Source organism: Apiospora marii (genome assembly GCF_038362585.1).
Source record: "Apiospora marii strain CBS 49790 chromosome Unknown utg000002l_segment0_segment0, whole genome shotgun sequence".
NCBI lineage: Eukaryota > Fungi > Ascomycota > Sordariomycetes > Amphisphaeriales > Apiosporaceae > Apiospora > Apiospora marii.
This window is the reverse complement of record NW_027117373.1, coordinates 4,377,236-4,402,304: the sequence shown is the minus strand read 5'-3', so window position 1 is coordinate 4,402,304 and position 25,069 is coordinate 4,377,236. Positions and strand designations below refer to the sequence as shown.

At 55.6% G+C, this 25,069-nt stretch overlaps 8 protein-coding genes across 8 annotated transcripts; 4 read left to right on the top strand and 4 right to left on the bottom strand.

Annotated features, from left to right (window-relative positions):
• Window positions 1-1,766: 1,766 nt before the first annotated feature.
• Window positions 1,767-3,401, top strand: PG985_003079 (uncharacterized protein; the record flags this gene model as incomplete). The annotated part of the gene is made up of 1 exon (XM_066822848.1): window positions 1,767-3,401. The coding sequence occupies one exon, from the start codon at window positions 1,767-1,769 to the stop codon at window positions 3,399-3,401; it is 1,635 nt and encodes a 544-aa protein (XP_066690280.1).
• A 767-nt stretch (window positions 3,402-4,168) lies between these two features.
• On the bottom strand, window positions 4,169-6,370 carry PG985_003078 (uncharacterized protein; the record flags this gene model as incomplete). The annotated part of the gene is made up of 3 exons (XM_066822847.1): window positions 4,169-4,726; window positions 4,805-5,326; window positions 5,411-6,370. The coding sequence occupies 3 exons, from the start codon at window positions 6,368-6,370 to the stop codon at window positions 4,169-4,171; spliced, it is 2,040 nt and encodes a 679-aa protein (XP_066690279.1).
• Window positions 6,371-6,983: 613 nt separating this feature from the next.
• On the bottom strand, window positions 6,984-9,386 carry PG985_003077 (DNA polymerase epsilon subunit; the record flags this gene model as incomplete). Its single annotated transcript, XM_066822846.1, has 1 exon — window positions 6,984-9,386. One exon carries the CDS (start codon window positions 9,384-9,386, stop codon window positions 6,984-6,986), a length of 2,403 nt encoding a protein of 800 aa, XP_066690278.1.
• A 463-nt stretch (window positions 9,387-9,849) lies between these two features.
• On the top strand, window positions 9,850-10,707 carry PG985_003076 (uncharacterized protein; the record flags this gene model as incomplete). Its single annotated transcript, XM_066822845.1, has 3 exons — window positions 9,850-9,939; window positions 10,031-10,563; window positions 10,638-10,707. 3 exons carry the CDS (start codon window positions 9,850-9,852, stop codon window positions 10,705-10,707), a joined length of 693 nt encoding a protein of 230 aa, XP_066690277.1.
• Window positions 10,708-12,675: 1,968 nt separating this feature from the next.
• Window positions 12,676-15,132, top strand: PG985_003075 (Sucrose non-fermenting protein kinase 1; the record flags this gene model as incomplete). Its single annotated transcript, XM_066822844.1, has 3 exons — window positions 12,676-13,912; window positions 13,974-14,565; window positions 14,616-15,132. The coding sequence occupies 3 exons, from the start codon at window positions 12,676-12,678 to the stop codon at window positions 15,130-15,132; spliced, it is 2,346 nt and encodes a 781-aa protein (XP_066690276.1).
• Window positions 15,133-16,932: 1,800 nt separating this feature from the next.
• PG985_003074 (uncharacterized protein) lies at window positions 16,933-18,583 on the top strand (the record flags this gene model as incomplete). The annotated part of the gene is made up of 2 exons (XM_066822843.1): window positions 16,933-17,381; window positions 17,590-18,583. The coding sequence occupies 2 exons, from the start codon at window positions 16,933-16,935 to the stop codon at window positions 18,581-18,583; spliced, it is 1,443 nt and encodes a 480-aa protein (XP_066690275.1).
• A 276-nt stretch (window positions 18,584-18,859) lies between these two features.
• On the bottom strand, window positions 18,860-21,244 carry PG985_003073 (uncharacterized protein; the record flags this gene model as incomplete). The annotated part of the gene is made up of 4 exons (XM_066822842.1): window positions 18,860-20,635; window positions 20,693-20,777; window positions 20,853-20,995; window positions 21,191-21,244. The coding sequence occupies 4 exons, from the start codon at window positions 21,242-21,244 to the stop codon at window positions 18,860-18,862; spliced, it is 2,058 nt and encodes a 685-aa protein (XP_066690274.1).
• A 2,758-nt stretch (window positions 21,245-24,002) lies between these two features.
• PG985_003072 (uncharacterized protein) lies at window positions 24,003-24,488 on the bottom strand (the record flags this gene model as incomplete). Its single annotated transcript, XM_066822841.1, has 1 exon — window positions 24,003-24,488. One exon carries the CDS (start codon window positions 24,486-24,488, stop codon window positions 24,003-24,005), a length of 486 nt encoding a protein of 161 aa, XP_066690273.1.
• Between the last annotated feature and the right edge of the window lie 581 nt (window positions 24,489-25,069).

Sequence of the window (25,069 nt, the reverse complement as noted above, 5' to 3'; positions counted from 1 at the left end):
TTCGAAACGCCACGACTTTTTGTCTTGATCGATCTATGAGGTCAAGCTCCAGCCTAAGTAGAGGCCCTCGAGCATCGGCCAATCACCATCGCCATGCGTGCACGAGGTGTCCCAGCAGGCACGGTCTCGAGGCGGTCGATGATGAAAGGGACTCGAAATGCATCTCAGCAAAAGCCGCTCCGTCTCGCCGCCCAATTGCCCTGATTGGTCCCCGCTTCACCAGCCTGCGTTCTGGGCCTGTCTGCCGGGAGCATCTTTCGTGGCCAGGTGGTCGTCGCTGGGCAGGCACTGTTCTTCCCAACCCCCATCAAGGTTGGCTTGGTACGGATGTACCCCAACAGTGCTGGCAGTTACTAATATGCTCCGGCTTGCCGATGCTGTATGGCATCGTGGGCAGTGCTCGCCTTGTGTTTGGCAGCCAGCTGGCTGGCTCTCTGGCTCTGGCTTTGGCTCTGACTTTGGTTTACCCCTTGTCTTAACTGCGAACATACACGTGCCTGGCAGGAACTGGCGCCCGTAGGAAACTCTAGGCGGAAGGTGCCAACCCCGGATTACGTCGTGCCAAGAACGCCCGTTTGCAAGTACCGACATTGCGTCTCCGGGGAAAGTTACACTGGGCTCAACAGAAGGCCCTGCGCTCCAAGGTTGCAGAAGCTGTCCCGCTAGCACGACCTCGTATTGAATTTCCCCTGACTTGCCGTGAAAATCCGGCAGAAAGCGAGACGAGATCGATCTTCTCCGTTGGACAAGGTTTGCCTAGGATTACTAAAAGAGGCGTACCTTGGCGGGGAAGACGACTCCCCCGCAGCCTCAAGGTGCCAGCTAGGCTTTGAGCCGCATTCACGGACAGCAAGGTTTGAGTTTCCACTAGTAGCGGACAGCAGTCTGGGGGCGGGCAGCTCAACCCCAACCCTGAAGTCAATTGCACTGCACTCCTTTCCAGATCCCTATTGCTATGCCATCTGCGGGGCCATCTACACAGTCGGACCGAAGACAAAGATGCTCAACAGCAGCCAGTCCATTTGCGACCCCAAGATTACGTACACATTTGCTGACCAGTCCGCTTCATGAGCTGTAGGAGTTTCCCTAGGCCCAAGTGAATGCTTGGTCGATGAGCCGTATGAGGGAAAAACTCTTGGAAGCAAGTCAGGAGAAGAAGCAGGCGGGTGTCCGAGGAGTCTGCGTGTTACTAGGTAAGGTCCTGGTTACGAACTCTGAAACCCGCTCCATTACAGAGGCATGCACTGTTTTCAGCTGAGTTCGACACGGCGGCGAGCTATTACGTTCAAGAAGTTTGGATACCCTTCGGGAGCCATCTCGATCCATGTCCAGATGGAGGAGCATCCAATCATGCCCGTCCCTTCTTGGTAATAGGGGTGAGTCGGACTGCTCAGCGCCGTAAGACGAGCTAGTCCCAGCACAGCTCCTTGGACAACCACACTGTGAAGTCAATGATCTCTGACATCCGTGTTGCCATGGGCCCATCAAGAAGTTAAGCACCAGCTGGGTGTATGGCCCTAACGCGCGTTGCAAGTCTATTCTCCCCTTTCGAGGTGCATAGTCCTGCAACTTGTGATTTCCCCTCACTACCAGCGACTGCGACTTACAGGAAGGACTGGAGAGTCCCTGGCTTGGGAAGCGGACATAAATACCGTCAAGTCTCCCGGTCCAGACACGATTTCTTTTTCTTCCTCAAGACATCAGCCTTCATCAAACATTGACTGCCTATACCATATCTCACAATATATTATATATCATCGATCAAGATGTACAACCAATCGTCTGCGTCCGGATCCCGCAACGAGGTCACCGTCGATCCCTATGCTCTCTTCGAGGCTCTGACTGGCCGCAAGGTCGAGAACCGGGCTGGCTCCTCCACCACCATGGATGAGTACGACGACCTCCGGGATGTGCGGGATGTCCGCCTCACCAGCGGGGATATTGGCAAGTTCCCTGACCCCGACAAGGAGCCAAGCGACGTGGTCGTCGGAGCCATCAACCCCTATGCTCTGGTCGAGTCGATGGTGGGCCACCGCCTGACGCACCAATCCCGCGACTGCGCCCGCATTGTCTCGGATGTCCTCCAGACCGACTATGACGAGCTTTTTGACCTGAAGCATGACTCCATCCTGTATGCTGGTCTTGAGCTCGACTCGGAGAACAAGACCGCCAAGCTCCTCAAGTCTGACGACGTCAAGATCCTTGACGAGAACGACCTTATCACTCCGGATCTCTCCCGTGTGGAGAAGCTCGAGGATCTCGAGCAGGTCGGTCTCAAGGGCATCGGCAGCACCAAGGTGAAGCTGGCCCGTCTCCAGAATGGCAAGCTCCGAGTCATCCTGGACGGCCACAATCTGTCCAAGACCGTCTCCAACACCCAGATCACTATGTCTGTCAACGACCTCGCTACCATGTTCCGCCGCAACAAGGGCGATTGGGCACCGCCCAATGCCACCTGGCGCCACGCCGAAGAGACTGCCCGTCACCAGTACCAGCAGCGGATGTTCATGGATTTCGAAAACCGCCTCTCCATGAATGAGAGGCCCACCGGCTATCTCAACTCGATGCGCAACCGTTGCGGCACTCTCGCCAACCGCTTCGATGACCCCGTTCAGGGAGCCACGAGCAACTCATGGCTCATTGCTGCCATCTTCTCCGTCTTCTGGGCCAACCCGGCCATCATCAACCGCTCGACTCGCAGCGTCAGCCACGAGTACAACGACGAGCGTGATGACAGCCGCCGCCGCCGCCAGCAGCAGTTTGAGGTCAAGTTCCACGACAAGGGCGGACGCAACAACAACAGCACCCAGACCATCAAGGTGAACCACGAGATCCCGGTCAACAACTCGAGCATGGACAGCATCTACGCCCGCTCCAGCGACCGCATGGACATCTGGCCCGCGCTGTACGAGAAGGCCTTCGCCAAGTGGATCACGGGCGACAGCAGCGACCGCCCCGACATCACCCAGACCGCCTACGGTGACCCCATCAAGGCCATGGCCCAGATCAACGGCCGGGACCCCCACTACTTCTTCACCGAGAACCGCAACCACAAGGAGCTGCTGGGCATTGTGCGCGCCAGCTCGGTCAACTTCAAGACCATCAACCCCATGGCTGCCTACACGTACGCGACGGGCAAGATGTACAAGGGCTCCAACATTGTGGCCAACCACGCCTACTCGGTGCTGGGCTGGTGCCAGTTCGGCGACCGCTCGTACATTGTGATGCGCAATCCCTGGGGCGTGACCGAGCCGCTCGGCCTCAACAGCTACCCGGGCCTGCTCGACCGCGTCGACCCCGAGTTCTGGCGCCCGGCCTGCATGCTCGACAGCAACGGCGTCCTGGCCCTCGAGTGCACCGAGTTCCAGAAGCTGTTCGCTTGCATCGGTGTCGCCAATTGAGTCGCCGTTGGCAAGGGCGGCGACGATGACCATGGCTCACCATTGACATCATCACCGTCCTTGACCGCTGCTGCTACTCCTGCCGAACAACATAACGACTTACGACAGTCAAGCTTGGATGAATTGTGTTTCCTGCATATTCACGTTCATCAAGTCACTCACTCTTCTGCGACTCATTGGTTGAGCTAAAAGCGAAATCCTTTTCTCTCGTGGGCACATGACCCATATACACATTCCTTGCCATTTTTACTAATGATGGGGTTTCCTCCGGGAAGTATTCTGTCGGACTGGGGAATCTTTTGGAGGTAGGCGAGGTTATGTAGCTGGATATCTACTCATAGCTTATTTACTTACGTACTTGCCTAAAAGTTGACTGGATTTTATTTACTTGTGTGTTCCTCTGTGATGTGTGACCTGTTGATCGATGAATATTTAGTTTCTTGTCTCATGGTATCTATTCTAATATCAGACACGCATGGAGACTACTGTTTTAAGTATATGTTCATGTGCACGACTCTTCCATGTAACTATGACCTATCCAATTAGTGTCATATCCAAGTATGTTCTGTGCATTTTAAACCTACCCCTGCTGGATGGTCAACGGGGTGCCTGTAGGATAGGGGTTGGTATGGAAGTGCCACGCTCTGTAACTCGAAGACCCCGGTGTCAAAAGTCCGTACCCACGGCGTCCAGTCTCGTCCGTTCGGTCCACAAGCCCATGGGATCATCAAATGAAACCGGCGCATCCTGTCTACCATTGCCCAAGATCAGTTCACGTTCGACTCGAACCAGTTCGGTATTGGGCGATAACCGCTTACCATCACCAATTCCGTCGACGCCGCCTCGTCATCCCGCACAAGGTCCAACGACGACGCTCCCGCCGGCATCGCCAAGATCCCGTTCCCGAACAGGTCGTGCCCCTTGGCCGGCAAGGGCGGCCGCACCGACAGGGGGTCCAGCACGTAGTAGTCCGTCCACTTGTCGGCCGCGAGCTCGAGGCCGCGCAGGACGCTGGCGAGCGTGTTGGCTGACGACTTTTCGTCGTCCCCTCCTTTGCGACGGAGAAGGAGGCCTTGTTGGAAGAGCGCGGCGCCGTCGGCGGCTAGCTGGCGGTCGTGCGGGGCGCGCGGGTGGCCGGGCTCGTAGGTGATGTTGACGAGGAGGATGACGAGGGCGGAGAAGAGGAGGCAGGTGCTGGACCAGATGTTGTTGTTGTTGGTGCTGTTGTTTTGTCGTTTTTCGTGGTTGTTGTTGTTGTTCGTGATGAGCTCGACGCTGCAGCGCGAGGCTAGGACGCACTTGTTCCATGCGTCGGGGATGGGCGGCTATACGCAGAGATATGTGAGTATAATCAGAAATCCAACCGGCCTACAAGAGCTGCGCCGGGAAGGGGAGTAACTCACCTGCAAGCTGTGCATGCACCGCCCCGACTTGTTGCTGAAATCCTCCAGCGCCGTGCGGCCGAGTACATCGATATTCTGCACCCAGACCGAGTCCTGCGAATACAGGCCATGCAGAGTGAAGAGGCAGAAGAGGTGCGTGTGGTTCAGGGTAGCCGCCAAGCCATCATGATTATCCTCAGCGCCCTCCTGGTGAACGGCGGGGGCGGGTGCAGGGGGCAGACTAGAGCGCCTCCATGCATCGAGCAGGGTATCGAGGCGGGCGACTTGCTGCCTGCGCTTTTCCGGCGTCTCTTTTAGCGAGCGCGCGCTGTAGAGCTTGTCGTAGATCTGGCCCTGGATGAAGGCGAGCTGGACGCGGGCGCGGAGGTAGTGGAACGGCGGCGGCGGTCGTCCCTCCTCCTCCATGATGCCGAACATGTTCTCCGGGGATACGCATACGCAGGGTGAGGTAGTGCCCGGGAGGCCCAGGTCGATATCGTCGTCTAGCTGCACCGATGGCGTGATCGTTCTCAGGCTGGTATCCTAAGCAAGAAGTCTTATTGTAAGCACAGAGTCAACCATGTATGTACCAAAGACGGCATAAACCCCTCCTTCCCCTTCCCATACCTTGTCAAGGCAATAGCATATCCAAAAGATATTGTGCCGCTGCTGAGCCTCGTGAAGCGGAAAGGACACATCGGAAGCGCTCGTGTGCAACTGCAGACTGTGCGCCAGCCGCATGGCCGCGCTGATCAGCATCGAAGCCAGCTTTTCGTCGCCGTTGGCCAGGTGCAGCACCACCATGGCGAGCAGGGCTTGGATCCCCAGCGTATCCTCGTCCCGGGTGACGAGGTCGTGGAGGAGCCGTCCGCAAGCCTGCAAGTATTGCTGGCTCTTGTCCTCGGCGAAGGGGTTGGGGATAGCCGCGCCGCCACTGCCCATGACAAAAGTGTCGTTGTCGGCTACGCCCGGTCGTAGCCGGTACCCGATGGCGAGGACGGAGTGGACGAGGGCAAACTCTACCTTCTGCCGCTGTTGCTGCTGTTGCTCGACGCCGCCACCGCCAGAGTAACACCGATGGAGGAGCCTCATGAAGGTGGGCTGGTGGTGTAGGGGCAAGATGCTGTTGAATTCTTGGAAGTAACACTCGATAACGGGTAAAGCCTCGTGGAGTGGCGGCAGCTCGGGGAAGAAGCTGTCTCCTGCGGGAGAGGCGTGGCTGCTGCTGTTGTTGCTACTGCTGTTTCCTATTACTGGCTCGGCGCCATTCGGGGTCTCCAATATACTCATATCCATATTGGAGCTGAAATCATGGGGGTTGATAGTAGGCGGGTAACCCAGTAGCGAAGCCAGCGACGCGTCTCCTGCAGAGGACGCACCCAGGGAGTCGAGCCGGGCCTCGATCCCCTTGAGGCGAGCCTCGAGGCTCTCATTGTTATTAGCTGCGTGATGGGTTCTTGGTTCCCGCTCCGGCGGTGGCACATCTGCAGGCGGCTTCAGCTTCGGGGCCATCGCCCGTCTCCGTATGAGCGTGGTGGTGCATCGGACCTTGTACAGCTGACAGTTGGAACAGACTGGCTTGGCCATGTCACATTTGATCTTGCGACTATAGCAAGTATCGCCTATCTCATACCATGGTGAGTCTTTGCTCTATCTAATATGTTTCCATCCGGCGTATATGTGTCAACGTACATGCCTGCTTATACGATTAGCATGGGTCGTGGGCTAGTGAGGATCTGATGGCTGCTCCTTACTTTTCGTCGCGATAGATTCTCCATCGTGGTAGTGGTGTAACATCTGTTGGACACTTTGCTATATTGACAAGCTCAAGATTGATCAGTCAAATATTGTATATGCATAGGCAACGACGCTGCGGCACAGGGGGAATGAGATATGCAAAGGGATCGAATACGCCCAGGAAGCTGACAAATGTGACGCGCTAACGTGATTGGCCAAGCTTCCAGCTTACTACCTATACCCCACTACCCCTGGCTGGTGATCTTAGTCAGAAGCATAGGAGGCCACTCGTGTCATAGGGTCCTGATGTTCAGAAAATCCTTTTTCTATGTATCATTTCATGCCAGAACCCGATAATGCTCACATATAATAGTGCAGAGCCACCTATATGTATATACCATGCTGTCATTATATTCATCAATACGTCTTCTATGCAAAACCCCAGACTTGCCCGTCTGAGCTTTTAAAACAGGCACTCCCGGAGCTTTCCAGTGCCGCCCAACGTATACTCTATCCACCTCCCAACGCCTCGCCGCCCAGCTACAAGCACGGTGCCGGGGTTCATGACATGGCAGCCCTCGTACGTGACACAGAACGGCGGGGCAGTGGCGTCGACCAGCACCATGGACGTCGGCAGCGGATACAGCTGCATGGCCGACGAGTAGTCCCAGTGCACCGGGCGGATCTGCTGCCGAAACGGCGCCAGGTAGCCCTGGTCCAGGATCGTCTTGACGAGTTTCCGGGCCGCCTGCACGTCGTACGGCACCCCGGGCGCCGTGGCCTTGGGGGGCGCCGAGTCGACATCCATGGCCTCCTCAGCGGGTGCCTGGTCATCCAGCGCACTGGCACTCGGCGCCATCTCGATGTCGTCATCATTCAAAGTGGCCGGGTCCTCTTCCTCCTGTTCTCCTTCCTCGTAGTTCGGCTTCGATGTCTTGAGCCGCACCGCGGTCCGCCGCAGGCGAGCAGACATGTCATCCCGGAAAAGCACCATCTCGTGCGCCGGACCAAAGACCGAGAGCCGGGCTGGGTTGGTGGTCCAGATGGCCTCGCCGCCTTGCTTTACCCCGCCTTCGGAGTTGGCAGAGGCGATGGCTCTCCGTATGCGACTCGTGAACATCTCCGGTACCGCCTTCCGAGGAAGCGGCACCGCCGCGCCGGCGGAGAAACTGGATGCCCAGCCGTCATTGTCGCCAGGTACGAACACGAAGGTGGATGATTGGAGTAGAGTCGGGAACTCGGCCATGACAGATGCCAAGGAGTCGAAGTACTCCTTGTATTCTACGCTGCCGCCACTGGCACCACCCCCTGCCATTATCGCATGCTGGGTAAAGTTACCTGTGAGGACGAAGGTCATCGGCGATGTGCCCTCGGGCTCCGTCGAGTAGATGGTGAGGATCTTGTGCAGAGCCTGCAGAGCGCGAGGCTGGTCAAGATTGAACTCGCCAAGAATAATGATCCGGCCCCGGCCGGGCGTGTCTGGATCTTGGGTCGCTGGCTGTAGCATGCGGCGCTCGAGCCTCCGCATCTTCTGACCGACGGCTCTCTCACTTCCAACTCCCAGAAAGTCGATCCAGCCGAACCCACCTCCTATGGTGTGGTCCTGATTGCCATCTGGTCCGCTCACGCCAAGCGTCACCTTCCGCTTTTCGCAGGGAGGTTGTCCGATGAAGAAGCATTGGAATCGGCCACCAATAATGCCACCAATGCCATTACTTCCACCCAGACCTTTGCCGGTGGACTCTTCCTCCTCTTCGTAAAGACCGTCGACCAAGACGACCATACCAGGGGTAAACCAAGCTGAGTCTTCGGGAATTGATACTGCATGCGTAACATCTAGCGAGATAGCCCCCGTAAGGTCGTTAATTGTTAATGTGCCAGTAGGTGCTATTGACAGTAGTCCTAACAACATATGGTGAGTGCCGTGACGTCCCAGCAAGTTTGCTATCGGCGTGATTTTGTGCGTTTGTTGTGATGTCAGGGTAGACGAGGACGATCTCTGCAACCCGGCCCCGGGCCCTCTAGCAGCCGCGACGGCTGATGTTTGGAAAGATTCGTTCCGCAGCAGCCTCTGGTGGATGACGTTGTACCTGTTCCTGAAGAGGGTTGTTTTGTGGGAGGCCGACGGCATCAAGGAAGGTTTCGAAGGGTCTCTCTCGAAGTGCTTCTTGTTGATATTGTATAGCATCCGTGGTTGTTCGTAAGCGCTGACGACCTTCAGCCATTTCCTTGGGTCCTTGGCGTCGTCTTCGTCATTGTTGGCATCTTCTTCCTCCATGCCCAAGCTCGACATGCCGAAACTCTGTTGGCTGTCATCTCTTGTGAGACTCTTGTTGGGCCGTATTCCTAGTCGGGTATTGGAGAAATCGGATTCTTGAAGGGGCTCTATCGCCAAGCTGTTTTGCCGGCTGAGCTCCCGTCCAGTCACTATCCTGCCCCCAGTCATGTTCCCCTCGAGCGTCTTGAGGATCTCTTTGAGCTCCGAGCTCGCGCCGTCCACAATGACGCCGCCATTGCGGTTCTTCCAGCCCTTGGCGGCCTCCTCCAGCACTTTCTCCGCCAAGCCTTCTTCGCGCCATCCTGAGCCACAGTGCCTGCCAATGAAGGTCGCTAGCTCTTGCAGGGCAGATGAGGTGAGTGTCAGGCTGTGCTTCTTGGTAAAGGTGCGAAATGCCAGTGGCCGTAGGGTCGCGGGCGGCAGGAGAATCGGCAAGATACTGGCTTTGGGCGGTGGCGGTACGAAGGGCTTCAATGTGTGAGCAGGCGTGCCGAACGCTGGCGAGGAAGACGGGATCGAACTCGAGGGCAGCGCGGGAGCCGGGGGTTTGGCGAATATGGGCGCTGTCGGGGGGTTGCGCTTTTGCATTTTGAATTTTCTTTGCCCGCGATCCGAGGCTCGAGGGAAAGCTAGGCTGGGTCGAGTATGTATGGAATTTGGTCGCCCTTCATGCGAATCTCCAGAACCCGTTGCTTCAGAGACTCATAGCCAAATTGATAAATTGATTGGCACTAAAGACGCGTCTCAACGCGCTCTAGCCCACCCTTGTACAACGACAGTGGCCATAAGCGCGTAAATTGGCTCTACTCGACCACCCCACCTTCGGTCAGACTGTACTTGCAGGACGGACCCTAGCACATAAGATAGAGCCGCTAATATCGGCGCAAGGTTCAGGTAGCTTTTAGTGACCTAGATTGTCTTGGGAATACGTCAGTGTCGGCGTCGAAGCTCCTGCCCGACTTGCACTTTTCCCCCGTCGCAGTCGCAATCGCATTGCCAACAAACATCTTCACTTGAATCTTGAGAAGACCACTGTATCAGAGGCACCAATATGTTTGCGACAAGGCTTCGGCCGATTTCAATGCTCAATGGCCTTTCGTCCCGTCGACTGGTCTCAACTTTATCCAACAATCCCCATATCGTAAGTCTAGAAGCTATCGAATGTGGTGCTTATGTGTATCTAGACCAACCAAAGACACACCCGCTTACACGGATTATACTTGGAACTCTAGAAAATATTCCCAAACGCCTCGATCGACAATAAGCACCTACTGACCTACCTCGACACAAACCCTCCGTCCCAGAGGCTCGCCATCGGGAGCTCGAGCGCCAACCCGCCCACACCCCAGTCTTTCAGCGAGAATCACGAGTTCCTCTCGATACTGAACGAAGTTCTTGCCAAGCATGCCGCCCAGGACCCGCAGCTCCAGAGCCAAGCGCAGGCCTTTGCCGGTCCCGGCGGCGCTACGCTAGGATCCGGAGGCGCCTTCTTTCCCCAGCAGCGGCGCAAAGGCCGCGCCGCCGGGCTCGGGGCCGGCGGCGGTGCTGGAGGGGGTGGTGGAGGAGGGGCCAGTGCCCAGGGTGGTGCTGGCGGCGGTGGCGTGGGCGGACACGTTCATCTGAGTGATATGCGCAATCCGCCCGACTACGGCCGGATTGCCTGGCCCGAAGACATCCTGGGCAGTATCGAGGTGGACGGATCAGGCCAGATTGTGGGCGAGTTTCAGCCGAGCGGTACTTATCGCATCCTCACCAACGAGGGAATGTGAGTCACGCCTTTCCTTCAACAGTACCTTATCCATGTGGGCTTATCAGCAGCTAACCACTCACGTCACAAAGTCTCGGACTTAGCGACTTCATAAGAACCAAGCTTGTGGAGAGGCTCCAAAAGGAAGAGAAGCAAGGCTAGTTGAGTAGGTACAGTAAGGGGTGAGAATGATGTTTGCTGGCCGCTACTATTCACTCCGTGTAAGGGTCGATCGATCCTCCCGGATGCTCCCGACTCCATGTATAGTATCCGTATGTACCATCACTGTATCATCATACCTCGAATGCACACTACGTGCGTATGATCTGAACTAATCTACCAAGCTAATGGGTTTGCCCTATGTCCGATAACCAGGCGGGCTGTGCATCGGGGACCTGCATCGCTGAGGTCAAGTTGATGAGACGGAAAGCATGGTTTTGACGTGCCCATTACACTTCTGGCGGCCGAGACAAATCGTTGGGTTGGGAGGGACCTCGGCGGAGGCTTGATTTGGCTGTACATGCAGGCTCTGCCGCTTGCGGTAAATATTGATGACTGTACATGTGAGGCGTGCGACCTGAGATCTGAACCGTGTCTGCAGGAAACCTAAGTAACATGTGAAGGCGCTTGCTTGCACCCAATGAGTTGGTTCCTGGCGCAAATGCTGTGAGTAGACACCGCCTTGTTGCCGTGCGACACGACACAGCAGTGTAATATAAAATCCGTATCCGTATGGAAACCTCCTAGAAGGGAAGGGTTTGCTATCGGGATAGGTAAATGTGTTGCGCGCCATCGATGCCAGTCGTGCATTCGTTTGTACCGATTGTTGATAGTCCGTCATGGCGAACCGAGGTGACGTGAAGACGCATAGTCAGGGGCTTACTCGTGGAATAATCATTCGGGTCCATCATGAAATAGATGCTAAGTGTAGCAATTACTTCCAACCTCGACTTGACAATTGTAACTGGCCAAGTTTGAAGGAAGCCCATCATCCGTTTCCAGCCGAGGGGTCGTCAGTCTGGTGATGTCTCTCAGAAGAGCTACATGTGGCCATGTGCATGTGCGAGGTCATACGTACAGCGGGATATACCCAACCAATAGCATATGCTCTTTCCCGCTGTTTGAGGTTGCACAAGAATGACATGTTATTTTATTTCTCGTTCTTTTTCGGCAGCAAATACAGTTGACGATTGCAGCATTCTCTCCCGTTTCGATCATGGCATTGACCGCTCACTAAATGCACACGGACACAGGGTTTAGATACCGAGGCGCTTGAGCTAGGCCCAGGCTGGGGTTAGACGACTACAAATTGTAGGTAGAATGAGGTATTCAACACATCTAAGCGCCCCAGCACAGAGCAACCAGACCTGTCGACAACGGCCTGACGGAGGAGTCAATTCCTTCGATATGCGGGGTTATGGACAGGTTTCCCTGCAAAACTCAGCTCTGGAGATGCACTAGAGAAAAAAAGAAATCCAATAAAGGCCCACCAGAGATGGGTGGTATTGACCAAGTATGTACTCCGTACAGCATGTATTTTTTCTTCTTCTTATGAGGTTCGGCTGTCGCTACCTATCGTACATAACTCACGTCACTTATCTGCACAGTCGGGTAGAACAGTTCTGTAGCGGATATTGGGTGCATCAACTCGATGGATGCTCGGACGATAGGGAAAACTAAACATACGTACGGATGCAGTGCCTTTGCCTTCAGCACTTCAGCATAGCTAAATGTTCAGACTGCCTGGTAGCTGGTGTCTGCATTGAACTTTAGCAGACAGATAGGCTTCTTGTAGAGTACATCCTGCAGTTAGTCTGGGCTCCCGAGGCTCTCTTTAGAGGAACAACTAGCTCTCTCAACCCCCCAGAAGAACGGAGGGGCAGCCCTTGTTGCGCATCCCAATTGGCACCCACCCTGCCCACCACCCCCTCCTCCACTTGGCCTACCTTGTCTTTGCCTAGGGGCCTCTACCTTACCAATACATTACGCTGGATGGGTAGCAGCAAGTAATTCCAGCCAAGGTTACTTCACACTTCTCATGACGACCTCATCGACCACCGCCCTCCTCCTTCCCCAATCCTCCTCAACCTCGTCGTCATTGCCATTCCTCACGAGTCCGTTTCCTTCGACATGGCGCCCAGACCCTATGACGAGGAGGAACTCTCCATTTCCCTCTCGCCTTCCCAAATCCGACGCCGGGTGCCCGAGATCAATGTGACGTCGCATCCGACATCCGAGACCGCTGCCTCCCGCAATGGCACCAGCAATCAATCACGCATCAGCCCCGTACAGCCCGGCCAGCAGCGCGACAAGGTCAGGCTGGAGGCCCGCGTCGGCCAGTACAACATCATCCGCACCCTGGGCGAGGGCTCCTTCGGCAAAGTCAAGCTCGCCGTCCACCGGAGCACCGGCCAGCAGGTCGCCCTCAAGATCATCGCGCGTAAGAAGCTCATCAGCCGGGACATGGTCGGCCGCGTCGAGCGCGAGATTGAATACCTGCAACTGCTGCGCCACCCACACATCATCAAGCTCTACACCGTCATCAAGACCCCCAATGAGATCATCATGGTGCTCGAGTACGCCGGCGGCGAGCTGTTCGACTACATCGTCTCCCACGGCCGCATGCCAGAAGAGAAGGCCCGCCGCTTCTTCCAGCAGATGCTGTGTGCCGTCGAATACTGCCATAGGCACAAGGTGGTGCATCGCGATCTTAAACCAGAAAACCTGCTCCTGGATGACAACCTCAACGTCAAGATCGCCGATTTCGGTCTGAGCAATATCATGACCGACGGCAACTTCCTCAAAACCAGTTGCGGTAGTCCCAACTATGCCGCTCCCGAAGTTATCAGCGGGAAGCTCTATGCCGGGCCCGAGGTGGACGTCTGGAGCTGTGGTGTGATTCTATATGTACTGCTTATAGGGAGGCTCCCTTTTGATGACGACCATATCCCTAGTCTATTTGCCAAGATTCAACGCGGTGTCTTCACGATACCCAACTGGTGTCCGCAAGACGCACAGGCGCTTATTAGGAAGATGCTGGTGGTCAACCCTATGCATCGAGCAACCATTGAAGAAATCCGCCAGGACCCCTGGTTCCTGAGAGACCTGCCTGCCTATCTCGCTCCGCCGGTCGAGGAGTTCCTGAACACAGGCGTGGATCCCAACAAGGCTATCCAGCCTAGTGATATCGCGCCACATGCGCCCCAGCGGGTCCAGGAAAAGCTGCATAACGAGGTCACAGAAAAGATCAGTAAGACCATGGGCTACGGCAAGAAGGATGTAGAGGAGGCGCTGGGCGCGGATGAGCCTTCGGCCATCAAGGATGCTTACATGATTGTGCGCGAGAACAAGCTGATGCAAGTGAATCGTAAGTTACCCATTGGCGTCAAACGTTTGCTGAGTCTGAGACGTTCTAACCATATGGTCAGCCGCCTACGGTACGGGTTCTGAGAACCCATTCTTCGCTACCTCGCCGCCAACAGTGTCTCACGAAGAGAATATGGCAGGCGTGACCGCCACTATGAAGGCGGCAGCTCAGGAGGTGGAACTCTCGGAGTCCCAAGCAAGTCCGCTCAACGAGTCGGCCCGGTCGACGACCTCAACAATTACCAGCAACTCGCCACGGGGATATGTTAGTAAAGTCGGCATCCTCCCCACCAGTCTCCCGGCTTTACACAAGGAGTATCTGGAACGCCAGAATGCCGGCATTGAAGAGCCCCTGAAGAGTCAACCCGTCCCAGATATACCGCTGCAGCCGCGAACGCCCCAAGAGCAACAGGAAGCTGTGCGGCGCCTGAAACCACATTCCAAGAGTGCTGTGAAGCTCGATGATGGCGCACGGCCCCAGACCATGACGCCAGTAGCCCCGAAAAAGCTGAAGCCTCTGCGGTGGCAGTTCGGCATTCGGTCGCGGAACGCTCCCTGGGAAGCATTGTTGTGCATTTACAAGGCCCTTTCCAAGCTGAAGGCATCCTGGATCGTGGACGAGGACTACGAGAAACTCCAAGGCGAAGGCGAACAGTAAGCTCAATTCCTGACAGTCTTTGAGAGCAGTACACTAATTCTGGCAGCGATGGCAGTCATTACAAGTCCCCACACTCAGGCTCCGAAGACCCATATGCGGGCATGTCGGCCAACGACATTGACGTAGCAACCTTCGACCCTATCAAGTACTACCGTCTACCGGCAGATCCATGGCACATCGTCTGTCGGTGGAAGAAAGAAGGTGATTCCACTTTGTCCATTTATGGGGCGCAAAACCCATGCCCTGCAAAGTTCCTGGCGGCTAACTCGATGGTAGATCTTCGCAAATCTGCGGTATCCACAGGCGCAGCTACCTCGGACACGGCTTCCGAAAAGAACACGCACGTCTACTCGGTGCTCGACAACCGCAAACAAGACTTTGTCTATATGCGTATGGAGATCCAGATCTACGAGATGGAATATGGCGTATATCTTGTCGACTTCAAGTGCACCGGATACGAACGACAGGACGGGTCCATGCTGGAGGAGAAGGACGTCATGAGTCCGTTCCCCTTCCTCGACATGGCTGCCAGGCTCATTATGCAGCTGGCGGAAGCCGATTAAGAGTATAATATGATCTGTTATGTCATATTTATGTACGGTTCGCTGGGTTTCTTGGGCGTCTCTTTCTTTCGACGGCTACGATGCCCCGCTGGATGGGTTTCTCCGTCACCGCAAAGCACTCCAAGCACCTGCGTTGTATACTGTCCAGTTGGCACGACGTCTCGCTGCACCTGGAGTTGTCTTGGGAGGTATCGGGATCCGATACCATCACACACATTGCGTCGGAGTTATACATGGATGGGATCTTGATGAAGCACATGGAAAGGGACTCAATGGCGCGGAGTTTGCTATACCCAAGGTGGAAATGATTATGTTTGGCTTCAATTTTGCTGGATGAGCATCTTTGGGGTGTTGTTTTAATGGCCAAAGAAAGGGTATTCTTGATTTTTGGGTTGAGGGATCTCTGGTTTTGTTTGTTGGAACGGTGGGGAGAGTGAACAAGGGAAGGGGGAAACAACAAGACAGCATACTTGATAGATGGCGGGCGGCTACGATGTGCCATTTCCAGCGGTGTGTCCGGCCTGGTGGCATGGGCACGGGCATCGGTAGGAGTATGTCATATATGCACTGCGAATCAATTGAGAATCTAAATGCACAAATATGTATTTTATGGTGTGTAACATGGAAGAGATAGGTGACTACCAACAATACCACCCACGTAAGGATGTACCCAGGGCTTCTTGCTCGGGGCCAGCATGTATGCTGGAGGCTATTCATAATTCGGTTGGCTACGGTATTTCGAACGCAATCTGTTGTGGGTTGGAGGGCCCCCGGAGGTTGCCTCTGGAGCCCCGTCCGTGGCTGATAAGAAGTTTCGCTGCGAGTCATTCTTTGTTCACGTGAGTGGCCGGAAAGATTCCGGCCACAGCATCGGTCAAGGCCGGGTTTGAGTGGAGACGGGGCGACGACTGCTCGACGACTGGGGAAAGCCTCTTGGGAGCGAGGTCTCTAGAGGGATTCCATTACTAATAAATGTCAATCCGCACCCTCTTATTCGATCCCGGCTCCAAGGCCACGCGCCCCAGACTATGTGTCAGGGTATCGTCTCGTCTGGGGAAATTACGAAATGGCAATTGCTGTCTTACAGCCCCGACAATCACCAGTGCTAAAATGCTGACCTACACTTCTGAACTGAAAAAGACGCCTACCGATGGAACGCCACCGTCCAGCTCAGCTAGGTAAGTTGAGTTTAGTGCATCTCATGAATGTGCAAGTCAACATGTTGCCGGCCTGAAACTTTAGATGTGAGAAAAAACAAAAGTTGACAAACACGCAGTGGTAACGCGGCGCCGATAAGGGCACACCCGTCGTCATGGAGCAAGGGACAAGCAAGCAGAAGCCAGCTGGAACCTTGAGGAAAGGGATTTGTACGAGGGCTTGTTCCATGCGCGGGTTGCGGTATCGGTGTGGTGTGCAAAAAAGAATTGGCAATGATGGCCGGCCCCCGCTCCAGGGCTTGGTGGTGTTGTGGCCGGAATCTTTCCGGCCACGATGTATATTAGCGGACGCTTCGGCCGGCCGGTCTTGGAGTTTGACTTTCACTCCCATCGAACAGTCAGAAAACCACACAGCACCCTCCCTCCAGATTCCCCCTCCTCCAACCAGCAAGCACCATCAACCGAACTCAGGGTCACACAAGTCGCAAGTGCTACTCGATACCCGATCCAGGAATATTACCCCTTTTTACCACATCGGCCCCTTATTATTGGCATTCCTTCTTCATACACACAACACACAACACCCAACGTGTTAGTACCCTAGCCCAGCAACACATCAAACACTTGTCCACCACCAACCAACATGGGTTCCATCTCCGCCCCCGCCCCCTTCACCGTCCTAACGGACGCCCAGCCCGACAACACGTCCCTGCCCGCCTTCATGGTCTCGACGACGCGGGGCTTCCTGCCGCGCATGGAACCCGTCGTCGAGCTGCCGCCGGCCTTCGCGAAGGTCGAGTCCCTGCTGAGCCGGATGCCGGTCAAGACGCTGTCGGGCGAGCCGGGCCTGCTGGCGGACGGCAAGTTCGGCGACGCCGTCCTGGCCGAGCTCGAGGACCTAACCGACGCCGTCGAGGCCCACAAGGACGACCTCGTCCTCCAGAACGCCCTCTACCGCGACTACTCTTTCATGGCCTCGGCCTACCTGCTCGAGCCCTGCCACATGCGCTTCCTCAAGGGCGAGGAGTACGGGCTCGCGCGGGACCGCCTGCCCGCCGTGCTGGCGAGGCCGATTGCGCGGTCTGCTGAGCTGTAAGTGGGACATCTCCTTTTTCCAAGACTTTCTTTCCATCAAACCTTGGGTTCTCCTTTTTTCTTGCCTTTCTTTGCCTCTTGTCCTCCTTTAGAACATTCTTTTGGCAGGTTCTTTGGGGCATATACTTCCCATCCACCTCACCCCGTTTCTGTCCCTCCCTCTCCCCATCCATCGCCTTACTGACATGAGCGTGTCTCTCACCAGCTGCGGCTTCAAGCCCTTCATGGAGTACGCCGGCTCCTACGCCCTCTTCAACTACAAACTCGTGGACCCAGCCCGGGGTCTGGCCTACGACAACCTGCGGCTGATCCGCGCCTTCGAGCACGGCCTGGACCCCAAATCGTCCGAGGCCGGCTTCGTGCTGACCCACGTCGCCATGGTCTCCCACTCAGGCGCCCTCGTCGAAGGCGTCGTCAACGCCCTCAGCGCCGTCTCCGCCGCCCCTTCCTCCTCTTCGCAGCGCACCGCCTTCAACGCCGGCCTGCAGTCCATCCTCGGCTCCCTCCTCAAGGTCAACGCCGCCATGGAGGGCATGTGGGACGTCTCCAAGCCGCGCTCCTACACCTCGTTCCGCACCTTCATCTTCGGCATCACGTCGCAGAGCATGTTCCCCCACGGCGTCGTCTACGAGGGCATCGACGACGATGCCTCTCCCCAATCCTTCCGCGGCGAGTCGGGCGCCAACGACTCCATGATCCCCCTCATGGACAACTTCCTCGGCATCGCCATGCCCAACACCCCGCTGACGGCCATCCTCAAGGACTTCCGCTCCTACCGCCCGGGCAACCACCGCGAGTTCCTCGAGTGGGTGGCCCACGAGCAGGAGCGCTGCGGCCTGCGCGCCTACGCCCTCAGCGTCGATGCCAAGGACGCCACTCCCGAAGTCCTCGAGAGCCGCCGCCTCTGGCTCAAGATCCAGAACCAGGTCCGCGACTTCCGCTGGCGCCACTGGTGCTTCGCCCGCGAGTACATCCTCAAGCAAACCTCGCACCCCACCGCCACCGGCGGCAGCCCCATCGTCACCTGGCTGCCCAACCAGCTGCTCGCCGTCATGGACGACATGATCCAGATGCACGGCCTCATCGGCGGTGGCCTCGGCAGCGAGTGCGACGACATCATGGAGCAGGTGCAGAGGCAGCGCGACACCCTGGACAAGGAGGTGGCAAAGTACTGCGCCGAAAGGGGCGTCAGCCGATAGATGACATAGGTTAAATAAATGAAACTTTCAAGTAAACACATCCAACCAAACGTGCTGCTAGTTTAATAATCAAACATCGATTTCCTAAGTCGCGGTCAGCATAGGGACACAAGCGGACACAGTAGTACATCACGATATATGAGAAGATATGCTTGGTGTTTGTTCATCAAATGTCGCATTTGTCTTTCGCTATTTTACCTCCCTAAAGTCTATATACCAGTGCCATCAAGTCATGCTGAATCATCATTATTTATCTCTACCACGCAGCATCTAAATCTAGATCATCTGCTGGAAAGCGCGGTTGATCGGCGAGCGGACGTTGGGAACGCTCTTCCAGAAGTCCACGGTGGCAACGGCCCGCTTGGAGATACCCTCGGCGGTGAACTCGAACTTCTTGTACACATCGAGGTAGGCACCCGAGGCACCGAAGCGGTTGATACCGAACTGCTCGTGGGTGTAACGCTCCCAGCCCATGGTGCTCATGACCTCAACGGACATGGAGGGGATACCGTCGGGCAGGACGCTGAGACGGTAGTCCTTGCTCTGGGTGTCGAAGACCTCGAAGCAGGGCATCGAGACGATACGGGCCTTGATGTTGTGCTTCTCCTTCAGCTCCTTGACGGCATCCACGCAGATGCACACCTCGGAACCGGTCGAGACCAGGGTGACGTCAGCACCCTCAACCTCGTGCAGAACGTAACCACCCTTGGCAGCCTTCTCGATGGTGGAACCCTCGAGCTGGGGCAGGTTCTGTCGGGACAGAGCAATAATGCTGGGGGTGTGCTTCTGGGTAAGAGCCATGTAGTAGGCAGCGCTGGTCTCGTTGCCATCGGCGGGGCGCCAGACCATGCAGTTGGGGAGAGCACGGAAGTGGGCCAGAGTCTCGATAGGCTGGTGCGTAGGACCGTCCTCACCAAGACCAATGGAGTCGTGGGTGGCGACCCAGATGGCGCGGATCTGGGACAGGGCCGACAGGCGGACGGCGCCAGCGGCGTAGGAAACGAAGTTCAGGAAGGTACCACCGTAGGGGATGATGGTACCGTAGGCGGCCAGACCGTTCATGATGGCACCCATACCGTGCTCACGGACACCATAGCGGATGTAGCGGCCAGAGTAGTCGCCGAGGCCAGTGGAGGGGGGCTGGAAGTCGACGGCATCCTTCCAGCGGGTCAGGTTAGAGCCGGTCAAATCGGCGGAACCACCGACAAGCTCGGGAAGAGCCTGGTGAATCTTCTGGAGGACGATCTCAGACAGCTTGCGCGAGGCGACAGCGGAGTCGGAGGGGGTGTAGGTGGGAAGGTTCTTCTCCCAGCCCTGGGGAAGCTCGCCCTTCTGGCGGCGGACGAGGTCGGCGTGCTTGGCCTCGTGCTTCTTGGCGTACTCGGAGAACATCTTGTTCCACTCCTGCTCGGCAGCGGCACCCTCGGCAGCGTGCTTGTTGTACAGGTCGTAGACCTCCTGGGGAACGGCGAAGCTCTCCTCGGGGTTGAAGCCGAACTTCTGCTTCAGCTGCTTGATATCATCGGCCTTCAGGGGCGAGCCGTGAACGCCGTGGGTGCCCTGGTTGAGCGAACCGAAACCAATGGTAGTTCGGAGCTTGATGATGGAGGGCTTGTTCTTGACCTCCTGGCACTTCTTGATAGCGGCGGCAATGCCCTCGAGGTCGTTGTCGCCATCAGCGACAACCTCGACGTGCCAGCCGAAGGCCTCGTAGCGCTTGTGGACGTCCTCAGTGAAGGCGACGTTGGTGTCACCATCAATGGAGATGTGGTTGTCATCCCAGATGGCAATCAGGTTGCCAAGCTGCAGGTGACCAGCCAGGGAAGAAGCCTCGCCGGAAACACCCTCCATCAAGCAACCATCACCCAAGAAGGTGTAGGTGTAGTTGTCGACGATGGGGAAGCCATCCTCGTTGAAGGTAGCAGCGGTGTGGGCCTGAGCGATGGCAAGACCAACAGCGTTGGAGATACCCTGGCCAAGAGGGCCAGTGGTGACCTCAACACCGGGGGTGTCGTGGGCCTCGGGGTGACCGGGTGTGATGCTGTCAATAGACTACGAACAAGGAATTAGTACGAGATGTTTGGGAGGCATGATCTTGGTTGTACATACGCGGAACGCCTTCAGGTCGTCAATGCTGACCTCGTATCCGTAGAGGTGGAGGAGGGCATATTGAAGCATGCAGCCGTGACCGTTTCTAAATAGCGAATGTTGTCAGCAAGGTGTTTTCTCAATCGGTTTGCGGGAATAAGAGGTTGAGGCTGCGACTTACGAGAGGACGAAGCGGTCGCGGTTGAGCCACTTGGGGTTCTTGGGGTTGAACTTCATGAAGTTGTTGAAGAGGACGTGGGCGACCGGCGCCATACCCATGGGCGCACCGGGGTGGCCGGAGTTGGAGTTGAACGTGGCATCGGCCTAGAGGCATTGCGGTCAGTACGATGTCTCTTGATATCTACATAAGGTAGGGAGGGCAATTGGCGTTGCCAGGCTGCGAAAAGCCTCATGACGTTTTGCTGAGCAATAAACAAAATCATGGAGGGGCAGCCAGCCAGCAATTGGGCGAGGGCGGGGGCGGGGTGACGAGATTTCAGATGGGAGGTAAATACTCACGGCCAGCGTTCGGATGGTGTTGATGGCACGCCAGTCAGTCTCGGTGTAACCCATGATTGCGGTGTTGACGGTGGTTCAATCTGGGAAGTAGTGGTATTTCTTGAATGAAAGTGTTGGTATGGGAGAGAGGAGAAACAAGAACGGAAAGCAGTAGGAGGTGCGGGAGATGCACGATGGGTTAATAAGGCAAAACGGCAGCAGCTTGCCTTGACTCTGTAGAGGGGCAATGAACACACACCTCTGCCACTTTCCACACGCATACCTCATCGGATCACTGTGGTCCTGACACACTAACGCGACCATCTGGAGACCCATTGATCCAATCCATTCAATTCCACCCTGCCATTGAGTGGGGGTGATTGACTTGGTGCCTGTACTTGCTGTACTTCCACGGGCAGATTTTCACGGAGGATATACATGCTGATTAACCTTTTCATGCATCGCATAGCCTTGGCCCTTCTTCCTGGGCTGCCGTCGTATGAGACAAGTCCAGTCTTTTTTTCGCCCCATTCCGCCAGCTATGCTTGCTGGACTTTGGCGGCCTTTGGTGCCTTTTGGCCTGCGAGCCTGCTTCCCAGAATCCCAGTACCTCCCAGCCTGCCCGAGTGCAAGATAGAGGGGCAGGTCCAGCGAACCTGCCATGGGTTCGGAGCTTCATCGTGTCTGTACAAGGCACTTACAAGCCGAGTCCCTGTCTAATGGACCTTCTTCGGCAGCTACGGTCCCCAAGCTCCCCTCCATATGACGCACGTTGTACCCATGAATAGCCAACTAGCTCCCATCAACTTTTCTCTCTGCTCTGCTCTCTCTCATTCTACTACTGACTACTGTGACCTAGGTACTATTCCAATTTTTCCTTCCTTGCCTTCCGCCCATGGAAGATAATAGTACATGCCCAAGTACCTTGACGGACTTCCCAATGCCATTGATCCATCAATGCTTGCTTGCTGCCAACCTGCCACCTACACACCTAGCAAACACACGTATCACCCAGCCCGCATAAGTCGGCCATAGGCGTAAAGCACCAAGGGTCCATTCACCGAGCCACCCTTACCGCCTCACATACAGACATATTTGAAACAGCTAGAATGTTACTGAAAGAAGCCAAGTTGTGTTGGCGTTGGCCGTCCTCGCCTAATCGAGCGGTGGTTGACGGTTTCAGTGGCTAGTGACAGGCAGCATTGCCATTCAACATGCAAGGTGGGAGCTCGCTTCTGCATTTGGAGCTTAAGGTGTACCTACATGCATACATACTCAATCCGTAACAGCCAGTATCTTGACGGACTCCGTGGACCGCTCTTCCCCGGGCAGCCAATCAATCCTCCACGGTCTCCGTTGCTGCTCACTCAGCAGCAGAAACCTTTGGTTACACACTGTCTCACAAAACCCAGGTGTTCCAGAATGCCCTCATTTGCCAAGCGCATAGCATCACAGCGACTTAGCTCCGGCGGCGATAATTACTGATCTGTCGTCTCCGAATTTTTCTGCCTCGTACTAGTCAGCCTGACCTACTGCTACAGCTTTGTACGTACACACGGGGGACGGCGCGCCGGTCCATCGTAGGTAGGCCTAACGCCGATATTAGTGACTTCCCGTAGGAGTTTTTGCGAGTCAAGGAGCGGTGGAGTGCTGGCCACAAACACGTTTGAACAGCGAGATCATCTTAGTCTTGGCTGTAACCCAGCTTTGCGCAGCCAGAAACCCGGCCGAATCCGCCGGGACACGTTTCGATGGAGCTGCCTCATCTCATTGGCGAGGCTAAACAATCCACGATGCGGGTCGTGTGAATTCAGCCCGAGAAGCCCGTTCCTCTCGGAGTTTGCGCCGTCTCAAAAAGGGGCCCTATATCAATGCCCAAGTATGCAATGAAAGAAAGGCCTTACTTTACTCGTAGACTCTTGGGAGATATTCGGAAAGGTCAAAAATCATTGTTCCCTTACAGTTACAATCTCGTTTTCCCGATTCTGGTATTACAGCCTGACAATGGCAATTGAATCACTCAAGACACGTAAAAGTTGGGGTGTGTGCATTGCATCTCGAGGAGGACGGGCGAGGCTATTCGCTACTCGCCGGATATCTGAAAGTGGTATAGTCCTGACCCGTCATCGGAGAGGGGCGCTGCGACTTATCGGCCTGCTGTGGTTTGCAACGTTTAAAGCAAATTATCTGTGGACATTATATCAAATGTACATAAGTAATCAGATAATTCCTCGAGACACAGTTGGGTGTCTTGTCAGTGCATCTTGATCAATGAACTATTGAGGTTTCGGTTATTGTATTGGCATACAACACTGAGCACAGCAATGCCTTTACAGTCCCCAGACTTGTGTCGAAATTCCTTCCACCATTGTTCATATCAAGAATTTCGCTACGTCTTTCGTGTTCCAGCAGAGCTTCGGTATGCCCTTCTTTTGAGACAGAATAAAGAGTCATCTCTTCCGTGTTCCTGGCATTCTGTACTTGGGACGCTGCCCTTTTCCCATGAAATGTGGCCCCAGAGCTAGAAGCTCGAGGTGGAATACACACAGCGAAGCAGACCCGATGATCACAATCGCAAGGAGCAGGCTGTCTTTGCAAAGTTGCGCAAGGCCAAGCTGTTGGGTTGTCAGATGTTTCGGGGGCGTCGATACTATTAACTTGTCCAGGTCTTAGAGAATCGGTATGTTAAGGAATGCATCATTTCCACTTACCATTATCCATATTCAGTCACCTTGGTTCCGATTACGCCTCCTTCTTTTTCATGACGTTGTGCCCGAGTCATGCGCTGGCGAGGTGGACTATTGGATCTGGGTTCGCCAAGCAGTTTGCCTTTTTAACCAGAGCCAGAACCTGTCCAGCTTGACTGAATGGCTTGGCCTACCCTTTCCAGTCGCGCACCTGCGCGCCTGGCTTCCAAGGCCACATCAGAGGTGGGAGCGACTACGGTGGTAAGTAGCATGGGGGCCTCGTCGATCCCGCCGTCATTCGGGATCTCCGACGACTGTCCGGCCTGGTTGGAGCCACCCGGGCTCAACTCGACATGGGCAGGAATATCCTGAAGGGCGTCGTGTTGGGAAGGAGCGGTTTCCATGAAGGAATGAAGGAGGAGAGGCCCATTGCTGCTGTGCTCGACCATGACGCGTTGGGGGCTCCCTAATCCGAGCCGCATCGCCGACTCATGCACCAACAGGGCAGAATGCGTCAAGGTCGATAGAGCCTGGGCTTGCTGCTGTGATCGAGCCGATGAGATGAGAGGCGTCCTCGTGCGATCTGTGAGGTGGACTGCCAGGCTGGGGTGCTGTGAGGGGAGGTTGGCCATTTCAAAAGATCCGGGCTTGCAGGCGGGACCGATACGGACAGCACAAGATAAGATGTATGAACGAAGGGCTGGTAGCTCGGACTCGTCGACAATGGAGCAAAGGATCGTCGGGTATTTCCACGTCCTGCGCCAGTTACTTCTACTACCTTCGCAGGTGATGTGCCAAAGAATGTGGTCTACCTCAGTCACTCAGTCAGAGAGCTGCAGATGGCGTGCTGCGTGATGTCGCTGCCAGGTGTTACCAACTGCGTGACGGTAACATGTGCAGAGGTCCGCCAAGTTACCTGCGAATCGTCATGCACAATGACGCCGGTGAGACGTATATTGAGTTGAGGGTAACACTGACTGCTACAGCCTAAAATTGAAGTTACCCCACAGAGGCTTGACATAGTTGACCGACTCCAGCTGACCGACTTCAGCTGCACTGTTCTGCTGTGTAGCCTCCCTAGACGCTCCTCTAGCTCTACCTAATAAGTCATTAACCTTTAAAACGGCATCTCAGCCAGCGGTTAGCGAGCGGTTTCCTTGGCTTTTTGAATCGCCCGCTCAATCGTCTCGACTGTCAAGTTAATGTGGCTTGG